The 20150-nt window shown below is 35.0% G+C and overlaps 1 protein-coding gene and 1 long non-coding RNA gene across 4 annotated transcripts in view; both read left to right on the top strand.

The window, feature by feature from the left end:
• Positions 1-20150, top strand: part of gdap2 (ganglioside induced differentiation associated protein 2) — a 47804-nt gene that overhangs the window by 18151 nt on the left and 9503 nt on the right. For 2 of the 3 annotated variants that reach the window (XR_015498812.1, NM_001004563.1), the window contains exons 10-13: positions 2654-2730; positions 5136-5275; positions 10148-10202; positions 11912-12055. Coding sequence is in view for 1 of the 3 variants with exons in the window: in NM_001004563.1 (NP_001004563.1) it covers positions 2654-2730; positions 5136-5275; positions 10148-10202; positions 11912-12055 (416 nt within the window). In the remaining 2 variants the exon portion in view is untranslated. Of the gene's footprint in view, positions 1-2653; positions 5023-5077; positions 5276-10147; positions 10203-11911; positions 12056-20150 lie in introns of all 3 variants that reach the window. The other variant, XR_015498811.1, reaches the window with a different exon arrangement.
• On the top strand, positions 13754-18305 carry LOC141376110 (uncharacterized). Its single transcript, XR_015499347.1, has 2 exons — positions 13754-14570; positions 14612-18305. It is a non-coding gene; the product is annotated as an uncharacterized LOC141376110 (long non-coding RNA).

Raw genomic sequence — 20150 nt, 5'->3', positions numbered from 1 at the left:
CTGTCTGTCTGTCTGTCTTTTTTCCCATGGTAACCTTTGATTTGGCCCACCATCCCATCCGGAAAGAAAGGGAGAATGATAGGTAGACATAGGCCAGTATAAGATTCTGACGGTATGATAACCTTGGATAAAGATATTATGATTTCACAGTTTCCTGATATTGTGATTACTGCTCTGAAATACATTCTTTTTAAATGTCTGGGTAAAAAACAAAAACTTTTTTTTCTTTTGAACAGTGTATTTTATTTTGAGAAACATTTAAATATTTTGCAATAGTAAACATCTCAGGCTTAATGAATTATTGACTTCTGCTGTTTTAATTTGTTTAAAAAACATTTTTTTTTTTACAATTTAAAACTGCATCGATAGAGATCTTTTCTGCTGGAGATACTGTTGTCCTAAATAACAAAACAAAAATTTTAAAAATTAAACAAAAAATTGTACACATACCGTAGGAATGCTATTGCACAAATCTTTGACTATTTAAAAACCTTGACTTTTCCAAACCGCGATATACCTTGAAAACGGTTATCATCCAATGCCTAATGATAGGTTGGGGCAAATGCTTTTGACAGAGATTATCATTTTGAATTAAACGCAACCTTTTGTTTTTTTGTTTTCTCCCTGAGCTACAAAAAAGGCAACTAAAATTAGATGATTCAATAGAATGTTGTACATGAATCAGACTTTTAAAATGTAAATACTGTCAGTTGACAGATGCACAAGTCATCTGTGAGCAAATCAAGGTGAAGGCAGGAGCAGGTTGTCTATTGTATTCTGCATTGAACGCCTTTGTGTTAAAAATGGAATGGGTTTTTACTGTAATAAGTTCAGTCTAAAATGATAAAAATGATAATCCGTTAGTTAATATGATTTAAAGCAGCATCTTTAGGAAATTCTCTTTGGCAAATTTATTGTAATTTGGTTTGGCCCACAGTCCTCAATCAAACTTGGTTTTTGGCCTGTTATAGGAAAAACTTTGGGGACCCCTGTCCTAGATGTTCCGAGGATGAGGTTAAAAAATAAAGGTGACTAAGCCTTTTCTGTCACCCCTCAAAATTTATGGAACAGCTTGACCACTTTTATAAGAAGTGATCAAACTGTTGATCTTTTTTAATCAATGCTTAAGACATGCATGTATACTTTATCATTCACTTCGATTTAAGATTTGCAATACGATGCTATGTTTATATATATATATATATATATATATATATATATATATATATATATATATATATATATATATATATATATATATATATATATATTTATTTATTTATTTATTTATTATTTTTTTTTTTTACGTTTTCTGACACTGTGAAGCACTTTGGTTAACAATGGTTATTTTTAAATGTGCTATACATATCAAATTGAATAAAAAAACAGAATAAAAGTATTATATTTATATTTTATTAACTATTAATCACTATAAAATTAAATATATAAAGATCTTTAAAAATATACAATATATATTATATAAAATATTTTGGAACTCATTTAGTTTAGATTTAGTTACAAAAAATATGTAAATAATATAAAAACCAATGATCAAAAATGAGTCATCAAATCATTACAATGTATACAGAAAATGTATTCAAACTTCCAAAGATGTATTGAAACTATAAACACTCCTATAGTACTAAAACAACACTGCCTCATTAATTCTGAGTGGGTTTCTTTTAATGCAAGGCAAATTTTCAAAAATGTTGATGTTCATGCAGAGTTTAATTTTATTAATTTTTTTTTAAATATTTCAAATCGTTTTTAATTTGACAGAAGTTAATTGAATTATCTGGCATATCAATTAATGTGATGAAAAAATATTTAACTCTACAGCTCTTAGTCTATGCATGTTAAAGTTACTGTAGCAGTATGATACTGTCAATTGTTTGCCTGTTTTTATCTCGCACATGTTCTCTTTGTGTTGCTGTTTCTCTCTGTATATCTTTCTGCACACGTGGACTTTGTGTTCTCTCCATCTGTGTGTTTGCTCTCTGGGCAGGAAACCTTTGTTCCGCCTCATTGAGCTCAACATCGGGGGGTTCTGTAATCCATTTCTCTCGTTTCTCAATTTCAGGATAAAAAATAGCCACCAAAGTAACAGTTTCTGTGTCGATAAGAATTTATCTTCATTTTAAAATTGCTGTCAAAGCTAACCCACTGAGTTTAAACATCATGTCATTTTATTACAGTTAGCCAGAAGCTATTAGTCCTGCTAAATTAATTTTGTATTTTTTTTTCCTAAAAAGCACCCAACCATACTTTTCATAAAACTAAATCACACTGACTCTGTTGACCAAATGGGGGCAGACTTTATCCAGCTGTACACTTCAACACATACATGTTCACTGTCCACATGAGGATGGGCTTTATAAAACCATTTGGCCATGCATGTGCAGATGTTTCTCATAATATGGTGCATAAACATGCATTTCAATATATATATATGCATAACTCTTGCAGTTCTGCAAGATGAGTCCATTAAACAGGGTGAGGCTGAAACGTGTAACATGATTCTCAGATTTGCTGCACATGCGAATGCTTTCAGCTGAGGGAATGTGATCTTTTGCCCATATTAGGGTCTGAGTGCATGTGAGGAATCATCCTTTCGTAATATAGTTATATCTTTTTCTCTCTCTCTCATTTTCAGGTGTCGATCTGTGCGGTAGGACAGTCATGGTTGTAGTTGGCAGGAATATTCCAGTGATGCTTATTGACATGGAGAAGGTAAAAGAGAAATCACTCATACACTCTGTTTCAACAGATTTAGCGACAAGTGTTGCCTAATATGATGAAAAGCTAAATAATTTAAATAATTTTTTTTTCACCCAAAAGCAAGAGTTTGCTGTTAATTTACTCTTTATCAGGCCAAGTAGGTGACTTTATTTTCACATTAAAACATTAAAGTGCACATGAAATCGAGACTAACCATAAGATTTTGTTAGATCACATTGCCAGTTTTGTAGTGAACAATTCATCTGTGCATGTCATTAAGAAAAAAAGTTTGCTTTTGTACTCTAAAATTAAAATCTAAATAAAAAGCACTTCCTGTTTTTTTTTTGTTATATTCTCAGATTGCGTGTTTTGAGGTATTAGACATGGCTAACATACTTAACCACGCTGCTCCACATTTCAGTTTTGACAACAAACACTAATGGTGAGGAGGAGGTGTCTGTTAGGTTGTAATAACTCTCCCAAAACACATTTCCCAGTCTTTCTGAATGAACTTTACTACATCCATTCAGCTCGCAGCAGAAAAAAACGTCTATGCCTCCTGTTTGCACATCTTCTGTTTCTCTAGGAACTGTCACAATCTGAAAAAAACAGCTTCTGGTTCGTGGGAATTTTAAAGACATTTTTTAGCTGACACCAATTATGCACATTGTGATGTTTAATTGAATTTAATAACAGCAAACTGAATATAGGCAAAATAAAAAAATATTTTTCAATCAGTCTATGCAAGAAACTGAACATTGTTCATACTTTTTGTTGAGCCATGGATTAAATGTAGTGATGCTATAAATAATGTTTAGTTTCCAAGTTGCACAGACCGATTTATTTTGCTTTATAAAATCTTCAAATGTTTTTTTTTTTTTTTTTTTTTTTACTATCAAAGTCCTGGAGACCTTAGACTAATCACCAAGGAGGATGGTTAAAACCTTTTTTTTCAATTTTCTATTGAGGAAAAGTAACATATTACATCTTGAAGGGCCTGAGGAGCAGTAAATGAACAGCAAATTTAAATTTTTTAGATAAATAATCATTTAAATGGTTTTTCATAAAACTGATTATGTCATAGAATCTTTGTTACAAGGTTTGAATGTAAACTTTGATTGAAATGTTTATTCTTTAATAAAAAAAACACAGTTTTATTTATTACTTTTCAAGGGGTTCGTTGTTTCACTGTTAATGACAATTTGGAAAATGTGACTGATTAAAATATTTATTAAAGCATTAATTCATTCAAAACCGAAATTCCTTTCATTGTTTATTTGTATACACTAACTGACAAAAGTCTTTAGGAACAACAAGTAATAACTTGACTTCTAGTTAATAATTTGGTATCAGAAGTGGCTTATATGAAAGGCAAAGGCCTCTAGATTATGCTTATTTTGCTAAAATAAAATATGTTCATGCCTTGATTTTTAATTATTTAATTAGGACCGTAAGATTTGACTTTGCCTAGACAAAAGTCTTGTCACTTAACAGAAATAATGTACAGTATAGCATATAAAGTCATGGTGCAGTGAAAAAAGAATTAATATCTGTATGACTCTCATGAGCTTGCAGGACTGCATCCAAACATCTCTGCATGACTCAAATAACTTATTAATAAAGTCATCTGGAATGGCAAAGAAAGCGTTCTTGCAGGACTCCCAGAATCAATAATGTTCATGTCTGGTGACTGGGCTGGCCAATCCTGGAGCACCTTGACCTTCTTTGCTTTTAGGAACTTTGATGTGGAGGCTGAAGTATGAGAAAGAGCACTATCCTGCTGAAGAATATGCCCTCTCCTGTGGTTTATAATAGGCAGCACAAACATCTTGATACCTCAGGCTGTTGATGTTGCCATCCACTCTGCAGATTTCTTTCATGCCCCCATACTGAATGTAACCCCAAACCATGATTTTTCCTTCACCAAACTTTACAGTTTTCTGTGAGAATCTTGGGTCTATGCGGGTGTCAATAAGTCTTTTGCAGTATTTATGATTGGGATGCAGTTCAACAGATGATTCATCTGAAAAATCGACCATCTGCCACTTTTTCAAATGATCAACTTGAAGACAAGTTATTATTTGTTGCTCTTTCAACAGGGATCGACGATAAGACTTTTGTCAGGATGTGTTGTCTTAACAAACCTATGTGGCTTTCTTTGGAAAACAAAAAAGTTATTTAGAGATGTGCAGCTGAGTAAATGATAATGGAATTTTCATTATTGCTTAACAAAATCTGTAAAACTGAAAAAAATGATATATTGCCATCCCAAATAGTACTAATTTGCAATGATTTGCTTTATCTGTAGATGCTATGTGTATTATTTTGTATTTTATTCGTGCCAGGAAGTGAAGTATAGAAGTCTGTATTTTTTTTTACTATTTAAATGCCTGAATAATGGTGTGTTTGTGTGCTAGGCTTTGCTGTATTTCATCCACGTGATGGACCACATCACAGTGAAGGAGTATGTGATGGTGTATTTCCACACGCTCACCGGTGAACACAACCACCTGGACACAGACTTTCTCAAGAAGCTCTATGACATTGTGGACGCCAAGTAAGATCTATTTCTGTCCCTTTACAGAGATACTACAAACCACCCACATTTCCTGCTCTGTATGACCTTACAATGTTTGCGAGATGACTTGACCCAGTTCTTGGCGAAGATTTTCTTTAAAACCATAACTCCCAGACATGGAAAAGCTAATCACAGTTTCATATAAATGCTGGTTTGGTGACTGTAGGTTTTTTATGAGCTTCTTGTGCGGAACAGCACTCTGTCTGTCTCCTCAAACCCAAACGCGCAGGACATGGTGTAACAAACGTCTTTGTTTTGGGCGTCCTGTTCTTCGAATGTCATGAAGATTATTCACAGAAGTTTGATCCTTTTGTGGGTTTTGACAAGTTTGGAAAGCACCGTTCGATGTAAATCACGGCTGAGTCATGTTTCCTCTGGTTTACCTCTATCACACTAATGCGTTTTCACTCTGAGTAATTTGGCGAATTGCAGGCGAATTGTTCTTTCACACCAAACACAAAAAGAATTGATCACTATATGAACGGTGGGTAACACTTTATTTTGATGCTCCATTTGAGTCTGCTTAATATGTTGATACTGCTCCTTAAACAGACATTGAACTGACTATAAGAAACTTTGCATGAACATGTCAACTTACACTAGCCCTAACCCCAACCTAACAGTCAACTTATAATCTAATGAGAATTAATTGGCATGTAGATGCAATGTAATTTAAATGTAACAAATGCACCATCAAAAAAAGTGTGACCGAGCAGTGTATTTTTTTTTAACAGCCAGCTGACTATTGATGAGTGATCCTGATTGTATTTTGTATTTGTTTTTCGTGTCTCTTAAGGAGAATTTACCTTTTACAAAATGTCTTAAGTCTCTGCTTAGACCTAATTAAAGTAAATTTAAAAATAAAATCTTTTTTAAGCATATTTCACATTATAAAAAACTTGAGTAGGTGACGCAGTGGCGCAGTAGGTGTGTGTGGAAATCTCCCAGAGATGGGTTGTGGCTGGGAGGGCATCCGCTGCGTAAAAATGTGCTGGATGAGTTGGCAGTTCATTCCGCTGTGGCGACCCTGGATTAATAAAGGGAATAAGCCGACAAGAAAATTAATGAAAATAAACGAATGAAAAAACTTGAACTACCATAACCATGAACTAATTTGTTTTTTGATAATGTTAGCAAGATATTAACATCAAAAAACATTGAAATAATTGGTCCATTTCTTTGTGTTGTCTTTGACCTTTTATCAGAATGCTCTGTTTGAATGTGTGTGGCAGGCTGTAGACTCAGAAATCAACTGCCACTGTGTGATTTGGCTTTGCATGTAAACAATGCGGAACAGGCAGTGGAGTAGAAGTAGGCGTCGATCTTCTGCGGAGGTGGGGCTTTTCCCCTTTATTACATCATGGAGTAGAACATTCTATTTCCTGTCATTTGGACTGCCTTCTATGTCCATAAGCTGTTTTTAGAGTATCAAGCTCCGCAGAGTAACAAAAGTAACAGAGCTGTTTTTAGAGTAACAAGCTTTTTTTTTCAAGCTCCAGAACTTGCTAGATGTTTTTATAATACGTGATTTCTTATTTCAAAATATTAAGGGAATTTTTGTTTCTCAGTTTATGACCCCTTTAATGAATAGTTCCTCATCATTTAATCACACTCAAGCTATTTTACATTTTTAGGAGTTTTTTCTTCTTCTCTTGAACACAAAACAAGAAATGCTGAGGAATGTTGGGGGTAAAAACAACCGTTGGCTTCTACACAAAATACTGTGGAAGTTGGCTTTTTTTGTTCTTCAGAATATCTGCCTTTGTGTTCAACAAAAGAAACTCAAACAGGTTTTGGACAAGTGGAGGATTAATAACGGATGACAGAATTTTCATTGTTTATGAACTATCACTTTAAACAAGGTATTTGAAAAGGAATGGCAATCAGGTTTAGAGCGAGTACTTCCTTATTTTAAAGTAGTGGTAGATTTCTTCGTTATCTGACAAACTTTTTTGTAACTGTGTTACTGGCCGTCCAAATTGTCAGTTTTCACCAATTTGCAAGTTGGTGAGCCACTCTGAAGTAACTGAAACCCTTTAACAGCAGGTTGACCAGATGAAGGCCAAATTGATGAGTCTTTCAGACTTACCAGGAGCAAGAGAAGTTGGTCTTTCTAAATCTGTGATTTCTAGAATATTAAATCTTACTTGAAGTCCCCCAAAAAACATTGGTCATCCTAGGCGGACAAATTCATGAGAGGATAGGATATATGCTTATTTCATGTGGCTGCCAATTTAAAAATTAAAGCAAGGCTGCAGTGGGAAGAAACCTGGATATAGAGGACCAGCACTCATCATTGCAAAAACGTGCCGTGGACTACAAACCTCCAGCTGTTGCTGCAATTTTTAAAGATGTGGTGTAAACATCCCTTTAATATCATTCAGTTAAGTTTAATTTAAACAATTAAAAGCATATTAGGCATCAAACAAAATCATAATCTCTTCAAGAGTAATACGCTTAAGTGTCCTCCTAGGCAACAGTTCTTGGCACCAGGTAAACACTGTGGAGACGCTTCCCTGCTTCAGCCTATGTAACCCAGTGAGCGATAAAACAATGCAGTACTGTTTTAAATGTTTGGAGCACACCCCTGTGTTGTCTGTAATAGATACTGGAATTTCGGTACCAATCGGTAGTGATGTTTTAAATTCTACCATTTCCTAAATTATTCCCAAAAAAAATGTCCTACTGCCATTTAAGCGCTGTTGAGCACATTCTCAACAGAAATGACTGTGATTGGCCACGAAGGTCACCAGTTCACCGCTTTTCACTGAGTGCAAACATAAATGCATAGACAGCATTTTAAAGCCGTGAAGATCATCCATCAGCGGATCGCTCGTTTGCACTTGATGAAGTCTGGTGAACGGATGACCTTCACGGTCAATCACAGTCATTTTTGTTGAGAACTGGTGAATACTATAGTAAATCAGCTGTGTTTAAGAACACACTCAATTGTTAGCTCAATCATGAATACATTTTTTTCAGTACCAATTGGTGCCAAAATTCAGTATTGTGACAAGTTTGATTTAGTAAAAGAATCAGTTAATTAACTTGAGTTGATAAATGGCATCTAAAACGTGTGTTTGGGAAAGAAAACATTAGCTATCTAGTGCCATTTCCTTTACCTTAAATGAAAATGTGGTCCGATATCCCTTTTTCCCCACTATCTATTTCGAACGGACCCTTAGGTCACTCGGAAAACAGTGAAATAATAAATTTGTGTCCCTTTCCTTTCGCTGATGAGAAAAACAGCCAGGTACACAATACGCCATCGCGGACGCAGTTCCTGTGTGACTCCAGGCGATACTTCCGTCTTTCTTTCCACCACAGCCTCACTTATGCTATTAAAATGGCAGTCACGTAAAATCAGTCTTTTGCAGAGAATCTTAATGGACAAAAATATCAACACTGTAGCTGCTTTTGCTCACCTGTTCAGCTCTGAAATGTATAAGGTTTTGTTTATCTCTGCATAGTGTCTCGATATTTGAAAAAACATTTAGGCTGAAATCCCACAATGACCAAACTTTTCAGCAGCAGAAATAATAAAAATGTGAAACCAACCTTTGCTGAGGAGCATGTTGTGTGGACAGAGAATTGATCCAAAGTTCACTTTAGTGGTAAAAGCTATTTAAATGTATTTAAAATAAAACATTTGCTTTGCAGTGTCATGGCTAATCACCCAAATAGGTCATGGGAATAGTTGATCATGCGAATACAGTCAAAACAGTGTGATTTCTTGTGTTGAATCAAGAACAAAAGATCTGTGGCCATTTGCTCCTAGCGAAGTGAAATAATTTTACTTTCATCTCAAGCAGCACTTTGGGAAATTCTGATGTGGGGTTTTGGTTATCAAGGCTAGAACACATAGAAATTGCAATGGTTTTGACACCTTGTAAACCTAAGGTCTCGATGTTCTCCTCTCCTCTAACCAGTTCAAAATCAGCAATCATGCCACCGCAGAGGCCTACAAACACCTGCATGAAGATATCACCACGGAGTCCTCAATGCTGTTGTGTGCTAACAAAACTAATGTTCCTTTAATCGAAAAGTCTTTTTCCTGGCTTAGTCGAGAGTTTGAGTCTTTGTTGAAAGTCAAAACCCTGGGAGGTGATAGTGAGGTCAGGCATTCATCTCTTTTTCTTTTTTTGAGGGACAATCACAGCATGCAGGCAGACAAAACCACAGTCTTGAAATAAAAAGCAGAAACTCTCTCCAGCTTCAGTCCCTCACACTTTCCGCACATCGTGGAGATCAGCGTGACTCATAACATCAAGAGCCAGGCCAATTGACTCGTGTCATTTATTATGAGGCATCAGTGAAGCAGGGGAGATGATCATTGTGTTATTCATCCTCACACAACATTGTTCTTTAAGAAAGCCTTTTACAGACATGATCCTGAGCAAGAACATTGAGTCTCTGTGGTATTTCAGTTAGTGATCACCGCCATGTTTACAGCTGAGCTAGCCAGTGATGCTATCAGTCTCTATGACCCCTGCTCATGGGCTTGGACAGGGTGGGACGAATCCATCGTGGGAAAGGGGAAAGGTTGACGGACACATCCTCAACACTTTTCGAACACCCCTCCACTTCTGGCTGTCCATATCTCTATCCATCTGTGTGTTTTGGATGACAGTGAGCAGCTTGGACGCGGCTGCTCTGCTGGACGCCATTCACCGACTTTTCCTAGTTCTTAAAAACTGCTTTAGCTCTTGTCCTAATGGGTTTATTGTTTTTGTTAAGGCAATAATCCTTTCAAAGCTCAGTGCGCCACAGGAATTCGCTATTTGGGTTTTAAGTAATTGGCTGAATGTGTTGATAATGTTTCTAAAATCAGATTTTCCTTTGTGTTTCAAGGTTTAAGAAAAACCTGAGGGCTTTCTACTTCGTTCACCCAACGTTCCGCTCCAAGGTAAATGTAATCAGTTCATCAACTTAGATGTAAGTCCATTAAAGGCAGTGCTAGATGCTTTTCTTTCCGAGCTCATGAGGGCCTGTGTTCTGATTCATGGCGGTCAGCTGCACATGTTTCGCATTGACTGTTTTTGCGTCTCTGTAACTGAATATGTTGAAAAGCATCTCTGAAACCGCATTGAGATTCATGATGTGCCCGCACTTACTGTTCCAAAGTGTTCCACAGAACCTATTCAGGTAATTGAAGTGCTTACGAGAGCATGTTGCCTCTGCCAGGCTTTGCTTTCATTTGCAAAATTATTCGACAATTATGCTTTGTGCGCTCCAAATGTAGAGGAACCCCGGCAATTAAGCGTCACATAATTGTTCATTTTTATAATGCATCCATTTCAGTCAGAGAATGCTAGACCATTGTAACAGTCCCAGGTGTGAAACGTGTTCAAGCATTAAAGGTGCGTCATTGGAGAAAACGCTGCAAATTATTGAAGAGCTTCAGAGCTTTGAATGAAATGTTGTTTTCCTTTAGAGTTAAAGTAAATACCTTGTGTTGGGTAAATGATTGATTTTATAGCTGCAAAGATTAATTTTTTAATAAACGCTGTTGTTTTGAACTTTAATTAAAATGGCTCTAAAAGAAGCAAAGAATTGCATTGCTATACAATACAATGGAAATCAGCAGAACCACCAAGTCATATTGTGTGGCTTAGAGAACTTTCTTATGTTCCTGTTGAAACAAATAATCTTTAATCTTAAAAAAATAAATCAACAAGATTTGGGGCACATTCATTGAATACATAAATAACTTGTATGTTACATTGACTTAAAATAATGATGAAAAAGAATGACTTGATCTTTTATTTGTCATCGTTGTTTACTTGTTTATTTCCTTTTATTTTACACATCAGCAAGATGTCTCACAATTATGCCCATTTAAGTGTTCTGTCTTGTGAGGGTGGGAATGAGGGGGAGGGTGGTTAGAAAAGAACGTTTACATGTATACTAAAATGATTCTGTATATTGTTGACATGAAAATAATTCATATATTGATTTAAAAAAAAAAGACGTGTGAAAAGTGTTTGTAAGGACATGAGAATCATTTAAAACAAAAAATAAATTGGCAAAGAAGGGAATAAGCTGACGAGTGATTAAGAGTTAAAATTTGTTGTATTATCACTTATTTATTCTGCACAAATATATCTTTCAAAAGAACATGGTTTCACCCATTGTTTCACATTTTAACAGTTTAAAACATTGCATTCAGACAGCATGCAACATTACAATGTTGTTCAGAATTGATCTAATGTGCATTTGTTTTTTTTAAAAAAAGGGTGTAAAACCTGTATTAAATGAATTGTTAAATGAAAATAAAATTTCTGTCATCATTTACTCACTCTTGGCTTGTTCTAAACTTTTTTTTATTGAACACAAAAGAAGATCTTCTGAAAAACATTATAACCATTAACTTCCACACTGTTTGTTTTTCTTTTTTCGGAAATCAATGCTCATGGTTTTTAGCTTCCTTTAAATATCTTTACCGTTTAACAGAGGAAAGAAAATCATAAAATTTGGAACCACATGAGAGTAAATAATGAGTAAATGATAAGTTTTGCGAGGTGAACTATCACTTCAAATGTTTCAAGAGCTATTTCTACATTTACTGTTTTATTTCATTTTCCATCTATATATTTTCTTTGTGACTCCCGTTAGGTCTCTACATGGTTCTTCACTACATTCAGCGTATCAGGCCTTAAAGACAAAGTCCATCACATAGAAAACCTGCAGCAGCTCTTCACCTGCGTCCTGCCTGAACAGATCGACATCCCTCCTTTTGTCCTGGAGTACGACTCACGGGTCAGTGTTGAGTTCTTTCACACACACACACACACACACACCTCAGTCTTATCCTTAAAAATCCTTCACCACAATACAATTGTCCATTGGGGATGAAAGATGTTACACTTCAAAAAAGAGGTGTGTTTGCAATCTGACCTTTCGTAATTCTTTCTATATTTAATCCGTATTAAATAATGTCAACATTTATTCACGATCATGTTGTTCAAAACCTTTATTGCTTTCTTTTATGAAATGCCAAGGAGTGATATGAAGAATACAATAGCTTGCTTTCTTCTAGAACTTTACAGTGCATTTTAAGCACCCAAAAAATGTGGTCTGTACACCAGTGTTGGGGGTAACGCGTTATAAGTAACATGCATAGCGTAATAATAATACTTTTTTCAAAGTAACGAGTAAAGTAACGCATCACTTTTAAAGATAAGTAATATTATTTAAATTGCATTTTAAAAAATGTAACACAAGGTACTTTTTAGCTTGCTTAATTGGCTTTTATGAAATATATTGCGCATTAAAAATGATCTTAGTCAGATTTAATGGCATACTCAATGAGAGAGTGTGCTGCGAGGGAACAGTCAGCTTGCATGCATCAGGTCTCTTTTTTTCAAAATAGATGAGTCAGTGTACTGTTCTACTAATTAAATAACTCAGGATATTGGTTTATTGTGAGTCAGAGGGAGTATCCGGTATGTAAGTATTGAAGAAGCAAACAGTTTCACGACAGCTCAATTTAACTCAAGTTCAATTTAATGAACTAGTTTGACCGGTTCACTTAGGAGATCCGGGTAAAATCAAATTTTTATTTTATATAAAATTTTATTTGATATAAAATAGATGCAAAGACAACAAATAATTGTCATCAGTTCACAGTCTTCAGGTGCAACAATAACTTGACTTATCTCGACTAAACAAATATGATTATTGCTTTTATTGTTAAAGAAAGATTTTTTTTCTTTTCTGGGAAATGATTTACACATTTGTTAGAGCCACATGAAGTCATTTATTCTATGTATAAAGCTCAAAAATTTGTTTTTATTTGGAGATGTTTTTTTTTATCGTCTAACTGTTCATTTTGTTAAACATTTAAAGGATTAAAATCTGTTTTAATGTAAATTATTTCATGTTTGTAGCCCACTCTTAGGCTTTATTGCAATCTTTATCTCAATAGACAACGAAATTACTTAACTAATAATACAAATGTACAAATATAGCAAACACATTACTTTACATGCTTTCATTAATCTGTATAAACAGCATGTATATCCTACATTATTTAAAGGAAATTGAAGGTTTATGTTATATAGGTGGTTTTTAAATGCAGAGCTTCTCTATGAAAAAGGTGCAAAAACACCTGCAAATTCTGAAAGAGATCAAACCTCAGCCAGGTAAGGGAAAGTAACACAAAAGTAACTCAAAAGTAACGTGACGCATTACTTACCATAAAAAGTAACAAAGTAACGCAATAATTTACTTTTTTGCTGGGAGTAACTCTATATTGTCATGCACTACTTTAAAAAGTAACTTTCCCCAGGACTGCTGTACCCTTGTGACATGTATTTATGTTATAGTCTTTTGTTGTAAAATAATAGCTTTATATGTGATGTGAGGTGAGAAACATTTTAGTAATTTTTCAATAAAAATTGCTTTACCTTAGAATCATTTTCATGATAAAAAATAAATAAAGTAGTTTTTTTTTTTGTCTCGTCTTTTAAAAAATCATTTAAATATTCACACATTAAAGTGAAAGTCTTAGAAATAGAATCAAATCACTTTTACAAACTTCATGAAGTAAAGCAAACACTCTTAGCCATCTACAGAAAACAATTCTGGAGCAATGCAAGGCTGAAGCAGCGGTTTTTATTTTTTGGGGTCAGCTATTCCTCTTAAAGAGATTAATTTTGACAAACTTGATTTCATTATTTAAGTCTTTGGATGGCTTTTACAGAGAACCGGATACTCCTCAGTTACATAAATTCTCCACAACCACGCGTTATCCAGAGACCCTGTTACTTGTTTTCTCAAACTGAGAGCATCTTTAGCCTTTTGGAAACCAAAACACATGACAATTCATGAAAGCTTTTCTGTGTTTTTGCATTTGAAGTGAAATCCACGTTTTGTTCAGCAAATGCTTCTCCACAGACTTTAGACAAAACAAATGCAATATACTGTACAAATACAGTTAGATCCATAAATATTTGGACACAATTCTTTTTGTGCTTTATACAATAACACAATGGTTTACTTTTGGACACTTAACAATTGGATGGCACATATGCTAACAGTTGTAATTCCTACAGCGTTCACTTGATCTGGATGTACAGTAAATACAAAAATTTCAGTCTGCAGGTAAAGCACATCGTTTTTAATTTCAAATTCATTGTGTTGGTGTACAGAGCCAAAAATGGTAGAATTGTGTCTATGTCCAAATATTTATGGAACTGTATTATAGAAAAAAATTACCAAAATAAAAACCCTGTACTATAGACCATTTTAAGGGATGTAAACAACAACAATGGTCCCGGCGTACTTCCTGTTTTACATTTTTAATTTCTATAGCTTCCGAGAACCCAAAAGTGCCACATGTTGATAAATAATGTTATGATAGCTGTTTTAACATGAAGACAGGATTGAAATGCCTCTTGTTGCAGTTATGAAATAGTTTGATAACAAGTAAGAAATGTTCATGGGTCAATGGCATCACCACATTCAAATGGTCTATTATCTGAAGGTGGGTTAGTAATGAGCTTACAAAAGCAATGTGAAGGTTTTTTAAGCACGTCTAGGTTAAATGTCTCAGCTCAAACATGTATAAGACTTTCTGTGCCTAGGTTTATTTAAAATGTACAACTTGTGACCAATTTTGTCCAAAATACTTTAAAGAGGTTTCCCCGTATGACCTGTTGTTTAAATACAGCGTTTAACTGTTTTATTTTTGGTGTAGTTGCTATATAAAAATAAGCACTTTTTTAGGTCTTAATGAGGTCCTTTTTTGTTTTGAAATGGATTGTGTTTGGCTTGTGGAAAAGAGATGCTTTGGGTCAACGGTTAAAAATAAGTCACTAAGTATGGGTGGAGGAAAGTGTTTCCCTTCAGACTGAAACAGGCCTCAGCCGTGAGAAAATCGGCCGCCTGCTCGCTGCTCTCTCCAAATCACTTTTCATTTCTTAAGATTACTCTTATGTGGCACAGGGTGGCATATTTGAGGAAACAAAAAATCAGTTTGTTATGCCAGAATAGGAGAAGACAAATTATGTCAGGCATTGCAGGATCCCATTACCATTATAACATGCTACTTAACATGTTTTCCCTTCAACGAGGAGAACACTGTGCACAATTGAAAATGATGTGTTACATTTGTTCCACCACTGAATACAAGCTGTAATATTGCAGAGCTGATCTATGCATTATTTGGGCCCTCTAGATTGGTATTATTATTGGGTCAGTCATTTGCTTTTAGTTTTGCTGACTACGTTTTCCAAATACCCTGTGGTCTGATCACAAGAACCATAACCAGAAATTGTCTGAAAAACCACATATAAGGGGTGACCAACTATCCTGCATTTTTAGAGATGTCCCAAAATGAGTAACTTTCGCCAAACATAAGTAGTGTTCTGTACTGAAAGCTTGTCTGTTTTTTATTTTCTAAATACTCATAATTAAATGTGTGTAATAACTTGTTTTTAAATCCCAATGGGGACTTAAACCTGATGCACACAGACACATGGGGACTCATGAGGGTTGGGGTTATGTGTTGGATTGTGTTAGGGAGATAGAATCTGTACAGTAAATGTAAGAGTCTCCACTGGGATATAAATGAAGTGTGTTTGTGTGTGTGCGTGCGTGCGTGCGTGCGTGTGGGGTGGGGGGGTATAGATATGTACGTATGTGAAATATAACTCATGAAATATCCATTGAACAGCCATTATTATTGAGCTATAGTGAAAAAGAGTTTCAATGCTAATGATTACTGAATTGGATTAAAATGAACTGTTACTCCATCCAGGGCGTCTAGAACTACTGGACAAGAATGTTCTGGTCAAAGCTGCCAGTTACAACAAAAACGTACAAGATTGATGGCAAAAAATATATCAGTTTTTGTGTCTAATAAAAGGAAAAGTTGCTAGAAAGAAATTATTTTGGCTTAAAGTTGAAGTTTAAAGTAAAACTGAGTTATTTATATCTAGTCTGTCTGATTCAGTTCCTTTTTTAGTAGATTAAATGGGTCTTGAGAATTACATTGGCACTAAACTTGCTAAGATCAAGTGATATAATGGCCAGTAACAAGCTTACTTAAGATTTAAAGCATGTTATAAGTTTTTAAGAAGTTTTTAAATGTTTGTTTGTTTTTTTTTTTTAGTCTGTGCTGATTCATAAAATGTAAGCTAATACTGGCAACCAATCGGCCAAAACAATTAATATCCATAGCTTATGATGATTAAACCTTTAATGATTTATTTATTAATAAATGAGTGGATGATTTCTTGTGTAGGTAATATAGGCAGGTGGCAGGGACGGGTGTCGCGGGGGCATTTCAGATCATTTTGCAAGGGCACTTTCTATCCAAGACTAAAAAGGGCATGTGCACTGCACAGGTCGACCCCTATGTGTGCACGTGCCTGGTCGAATTGATCAGTCAAATTTTTAAATTTCCGTAGTATAAGTAGTATAAGAGCAAATGTAACCCTAATGATAAAAATGATATGCCTTTGCTGGTGGTCATATTTTCCTATTTGTATTTTAGAAGTTGTTTTTTGTGTCCTTTTGCTCCTGTTTTTAAAGGGCAGTGGATTAACGTAAATGAAAGCAGGAAGGAAGACACAAAGGTGAGGCAGCTGTGAAGAATTGATCATGCCACTAATGTGTTAAATGGATGCTCTTTCTCACGCCAGGTGCACGTCGCCCTGCATTTTTGTGTTCGTTGAGCAAGAGTGCAGACACACAGACTTAATTAGCAAAAGAAAAGACATTTTGTTCTTGTGCTTTAACATGTTAACACAAACTCAGTGACTCTTTGGGTAAAAAAATGCAGGATTTAATAGGTATGTCTGCTTTTTGTTTTTATCTCTGAACCCTTTCTATCTGAGCGATTCAACATAGAATCACATCCAACTTTAGATTATTGAAACCAAAAATCCAGTTGTACTTGACAGCTTATTTAGACTGGTGTGTTTTATTAGTTGTGGAGACGGTTATTTTTGGAGACTTTCTGGATGTTATTGTCTGTGAGGAATAATCATAGTCATTTCATGAATGAATGTGTTGGCTATTTGAATGGATAAACCCATATTATCTGCCCTAGCACATGTTTTTGGTCACCATTCTTGGGTTTTAGATTTACTTTTGGACTACCTTGCTGGAGTATTTTCTGTCATTCTTTGATTACCCAGGAAGTTAATGTGCAGGAGGGGAAATGGCAGAATGAGTAAGCTTTCAATGCCAGTTGCACTCAGCTTTCTCTCTTTGCCCGTATGAATAGATGCAGTGCCATGGAAAGTCCAGCCATAGTCACTCACCTCAAATAACCCAGTCAGCTTTCCATAATGCATTCAAAGGCTTGTAAAAGCTTTTTATTTTGGACTCTCACCTCTGTACTGCAGGCAGTGTAATAGGCATTGTAATCTGGATTATGTTCTCAAATGACAAAAGTCTTGGATTTACATCATCATGAACATGTAATATACGAGAGACTGAACATGATTTAATGCCCCGAAAAATACTCATTGCAAAGTTCTCCATCATTCTTTGCTTGGAAGTAAAAGGATGTTGGAAATGGATTTTTAGTAGTAATATTCAATTAATTATAGTATAAGCGTTAATTTCATGTGTCACACAATTGAAGAGATGCTCTCAAGAACCTTTGTAAATATACCATATTTTGGTTTACATGAGAAAAATGTCTGTGACTCTACAGGCATATATAGATAATCTAGAAAGTCAGGTTGAATTTTTTTATTTAAGGTTAAACATTTAACACTTTAGCAATATGATAGTGATTTAAGCATAAAAATCTAGACTATTTTCTTAGCTTATTTTCTATGCTTTTCTTTGCTTAAACTTTACATTTTGTGCCGAACTGGACCATCAGCATGGAAAGGGTTTCGTTCTGGAGTGCAATACAAATGCGGCAGTAATTGCCTTAGAATGGTAATGCAATGTGTAATTTAAGCAGCTATATGGACTATGATCAGATATTTCTGTTTTTGGCACTTTGTTATATTTACATTAAGTTTGATGACTAGAAAAAAAGAAATAGAGTTTTGTTTAGCCAGCTATAGAGAAACTGCCTGCCAGGCAACAGAGTAGCTCTACCAGCATCCCTTAGTACGGTTGTCTAATGATGTCTAGATTTCTTCACCGAGGACCGATTGTAATTGTGAACTGGAACTATATCTACTGTTTTTAGAACCCTTAATCACCATAGTAGAAAAGTTGCATCCAATATATATGATGAGTTTGGTTGCAAAGCGCAATAAACGCCATTTTGTGACATTTGTATTTTGTTTATTACTATTCAGATGTACCTTAATCGATGTGTAAATTGCTGCCATTAATAACATTTAAGAATGTACATTTTAGGCCTGCTACAAAACGCATTTTTTCACAAAACGCCATATCCGCCCGACCAGTTTCTTTACAAAGTGTGATAGAACAGTTATAGAACATTCAGGAAGCTGCGCGAGCTCCCCTAGAAAGAGAGTTTGCTTATTGATTTAGCAATAGAAGATGAAGCCTTCAACTTTACAAAAATGTATAAAAACGCTACAAAAGTGGACTAGAACAAAATACGTCTGTCAACAATACGCAAATGCAGCAGGGAACGAGTCTCTGCTGATGTCAATCAAGAGGAAGGCCAGGGAGCGCCTTTTTTCCTGCGCTCCTCCCCATCACAAGATACCTGTCAGCAAGGCGACATTTCTAAGTGTCCTTTGTAAGTTTATTTTTTAAATAATTTCTTACATGAAGCTGAAGATTTATTTATGCAGTTGCACCTATTATTTATAGCCTAAAACCTCACGTTACTTCTTGTTGTTAATTTATTAAGGGAACATAAAGGGTACAGGTTGTTATGGAGAAAATAAACGCTTTTGCATTTTCACAACAACCAATAAATAAGCTATTATTATTATTATTATTACAGTGAAATAATTCATTAAATATGATGGGGCGAAGCGATCTTGTTTCGCGATACAACATAGACAAGAACTTTGACACTGCGGCTCTGCCCGCTCTGATCATACAGGTTTGGTTTTCAGCTGTAGTGTGAAGGAGCCGCCCTTCACTCTTTCTGTAACAACCTACAAGTCGTCTATCTAACTAACTTAATCTTACTTATCAAACAAAACATTGATTCACTACCTTTTCTTAATGGAATTACTGTAGTAGAATATAGCCTAATGTGGATATATAGCGTTTTGCAAAAAATAATAATAATAATAAAAAGTGATGTTGTGTTGTGTACATTCTGGCCAAATCTAACCCAGAATCTTACTATTGTTAATCAATCTTTGTATATATTATTCCATATATTTATGGTGTATAGTTTTTTTTTTAACCAATTTAGGATGTTTGACAATGTTAAGATAAATATGTTGCATTTTGGTATGGTTTTTGACTTATTTAGGAACTATTTGGACATAAAAATAAATAAAAAATATCATGGATTTGAAAATTTTGTGTTCCTGGCCTTCACTGAGCTCAAGTAATAGTTTAATGTACAAAAATTGTGAATTAACTTGACTGTTGATGTCTTAAGTAATAATGTCAAATAACCAACATTTCTCAAAATGGATATATCTTGTTTTCCAATTAAACTTTTCATGTAGTCTCTTTAAAGTAATACAATTAATAGTTAAGTTTCCAACCATGGACATCACGTTGGCGCAGTGAGTAGCAGGATCACCTCACAACAAGCAGGTCACTGGTTCGAGCCTCGGCTGGGTCAGTTGGCATTTCAGTGTGCAGTTTGCATGTTCTCCCCATGTTTGTGTGAGTTTCCTCCGGGTGCTCCAATTTCCCCCTCAAGTCCAAAGACATGCTCCATAGGTGATTAGGGTAAACTAAAATTGTCCGTAGTGTATGTGTGTGAATGACAGTG

Source organism: Danio rerio, chromosome 9 (genome assembly GCF_052040795.2).
Source record: "Danio rerio strain M-AB ecotype USA chromosome 9, GRCz13ab, whole genome shotgun sequence".
NCBI lineage: Eukaryota > Metazoa > Chordata > Actinopteri > Cypriniformes > Danionidae > Danio > Danio rerio.
This window is presented reverse-complemented; position numbering and strand designations above follow the sequence as displayed.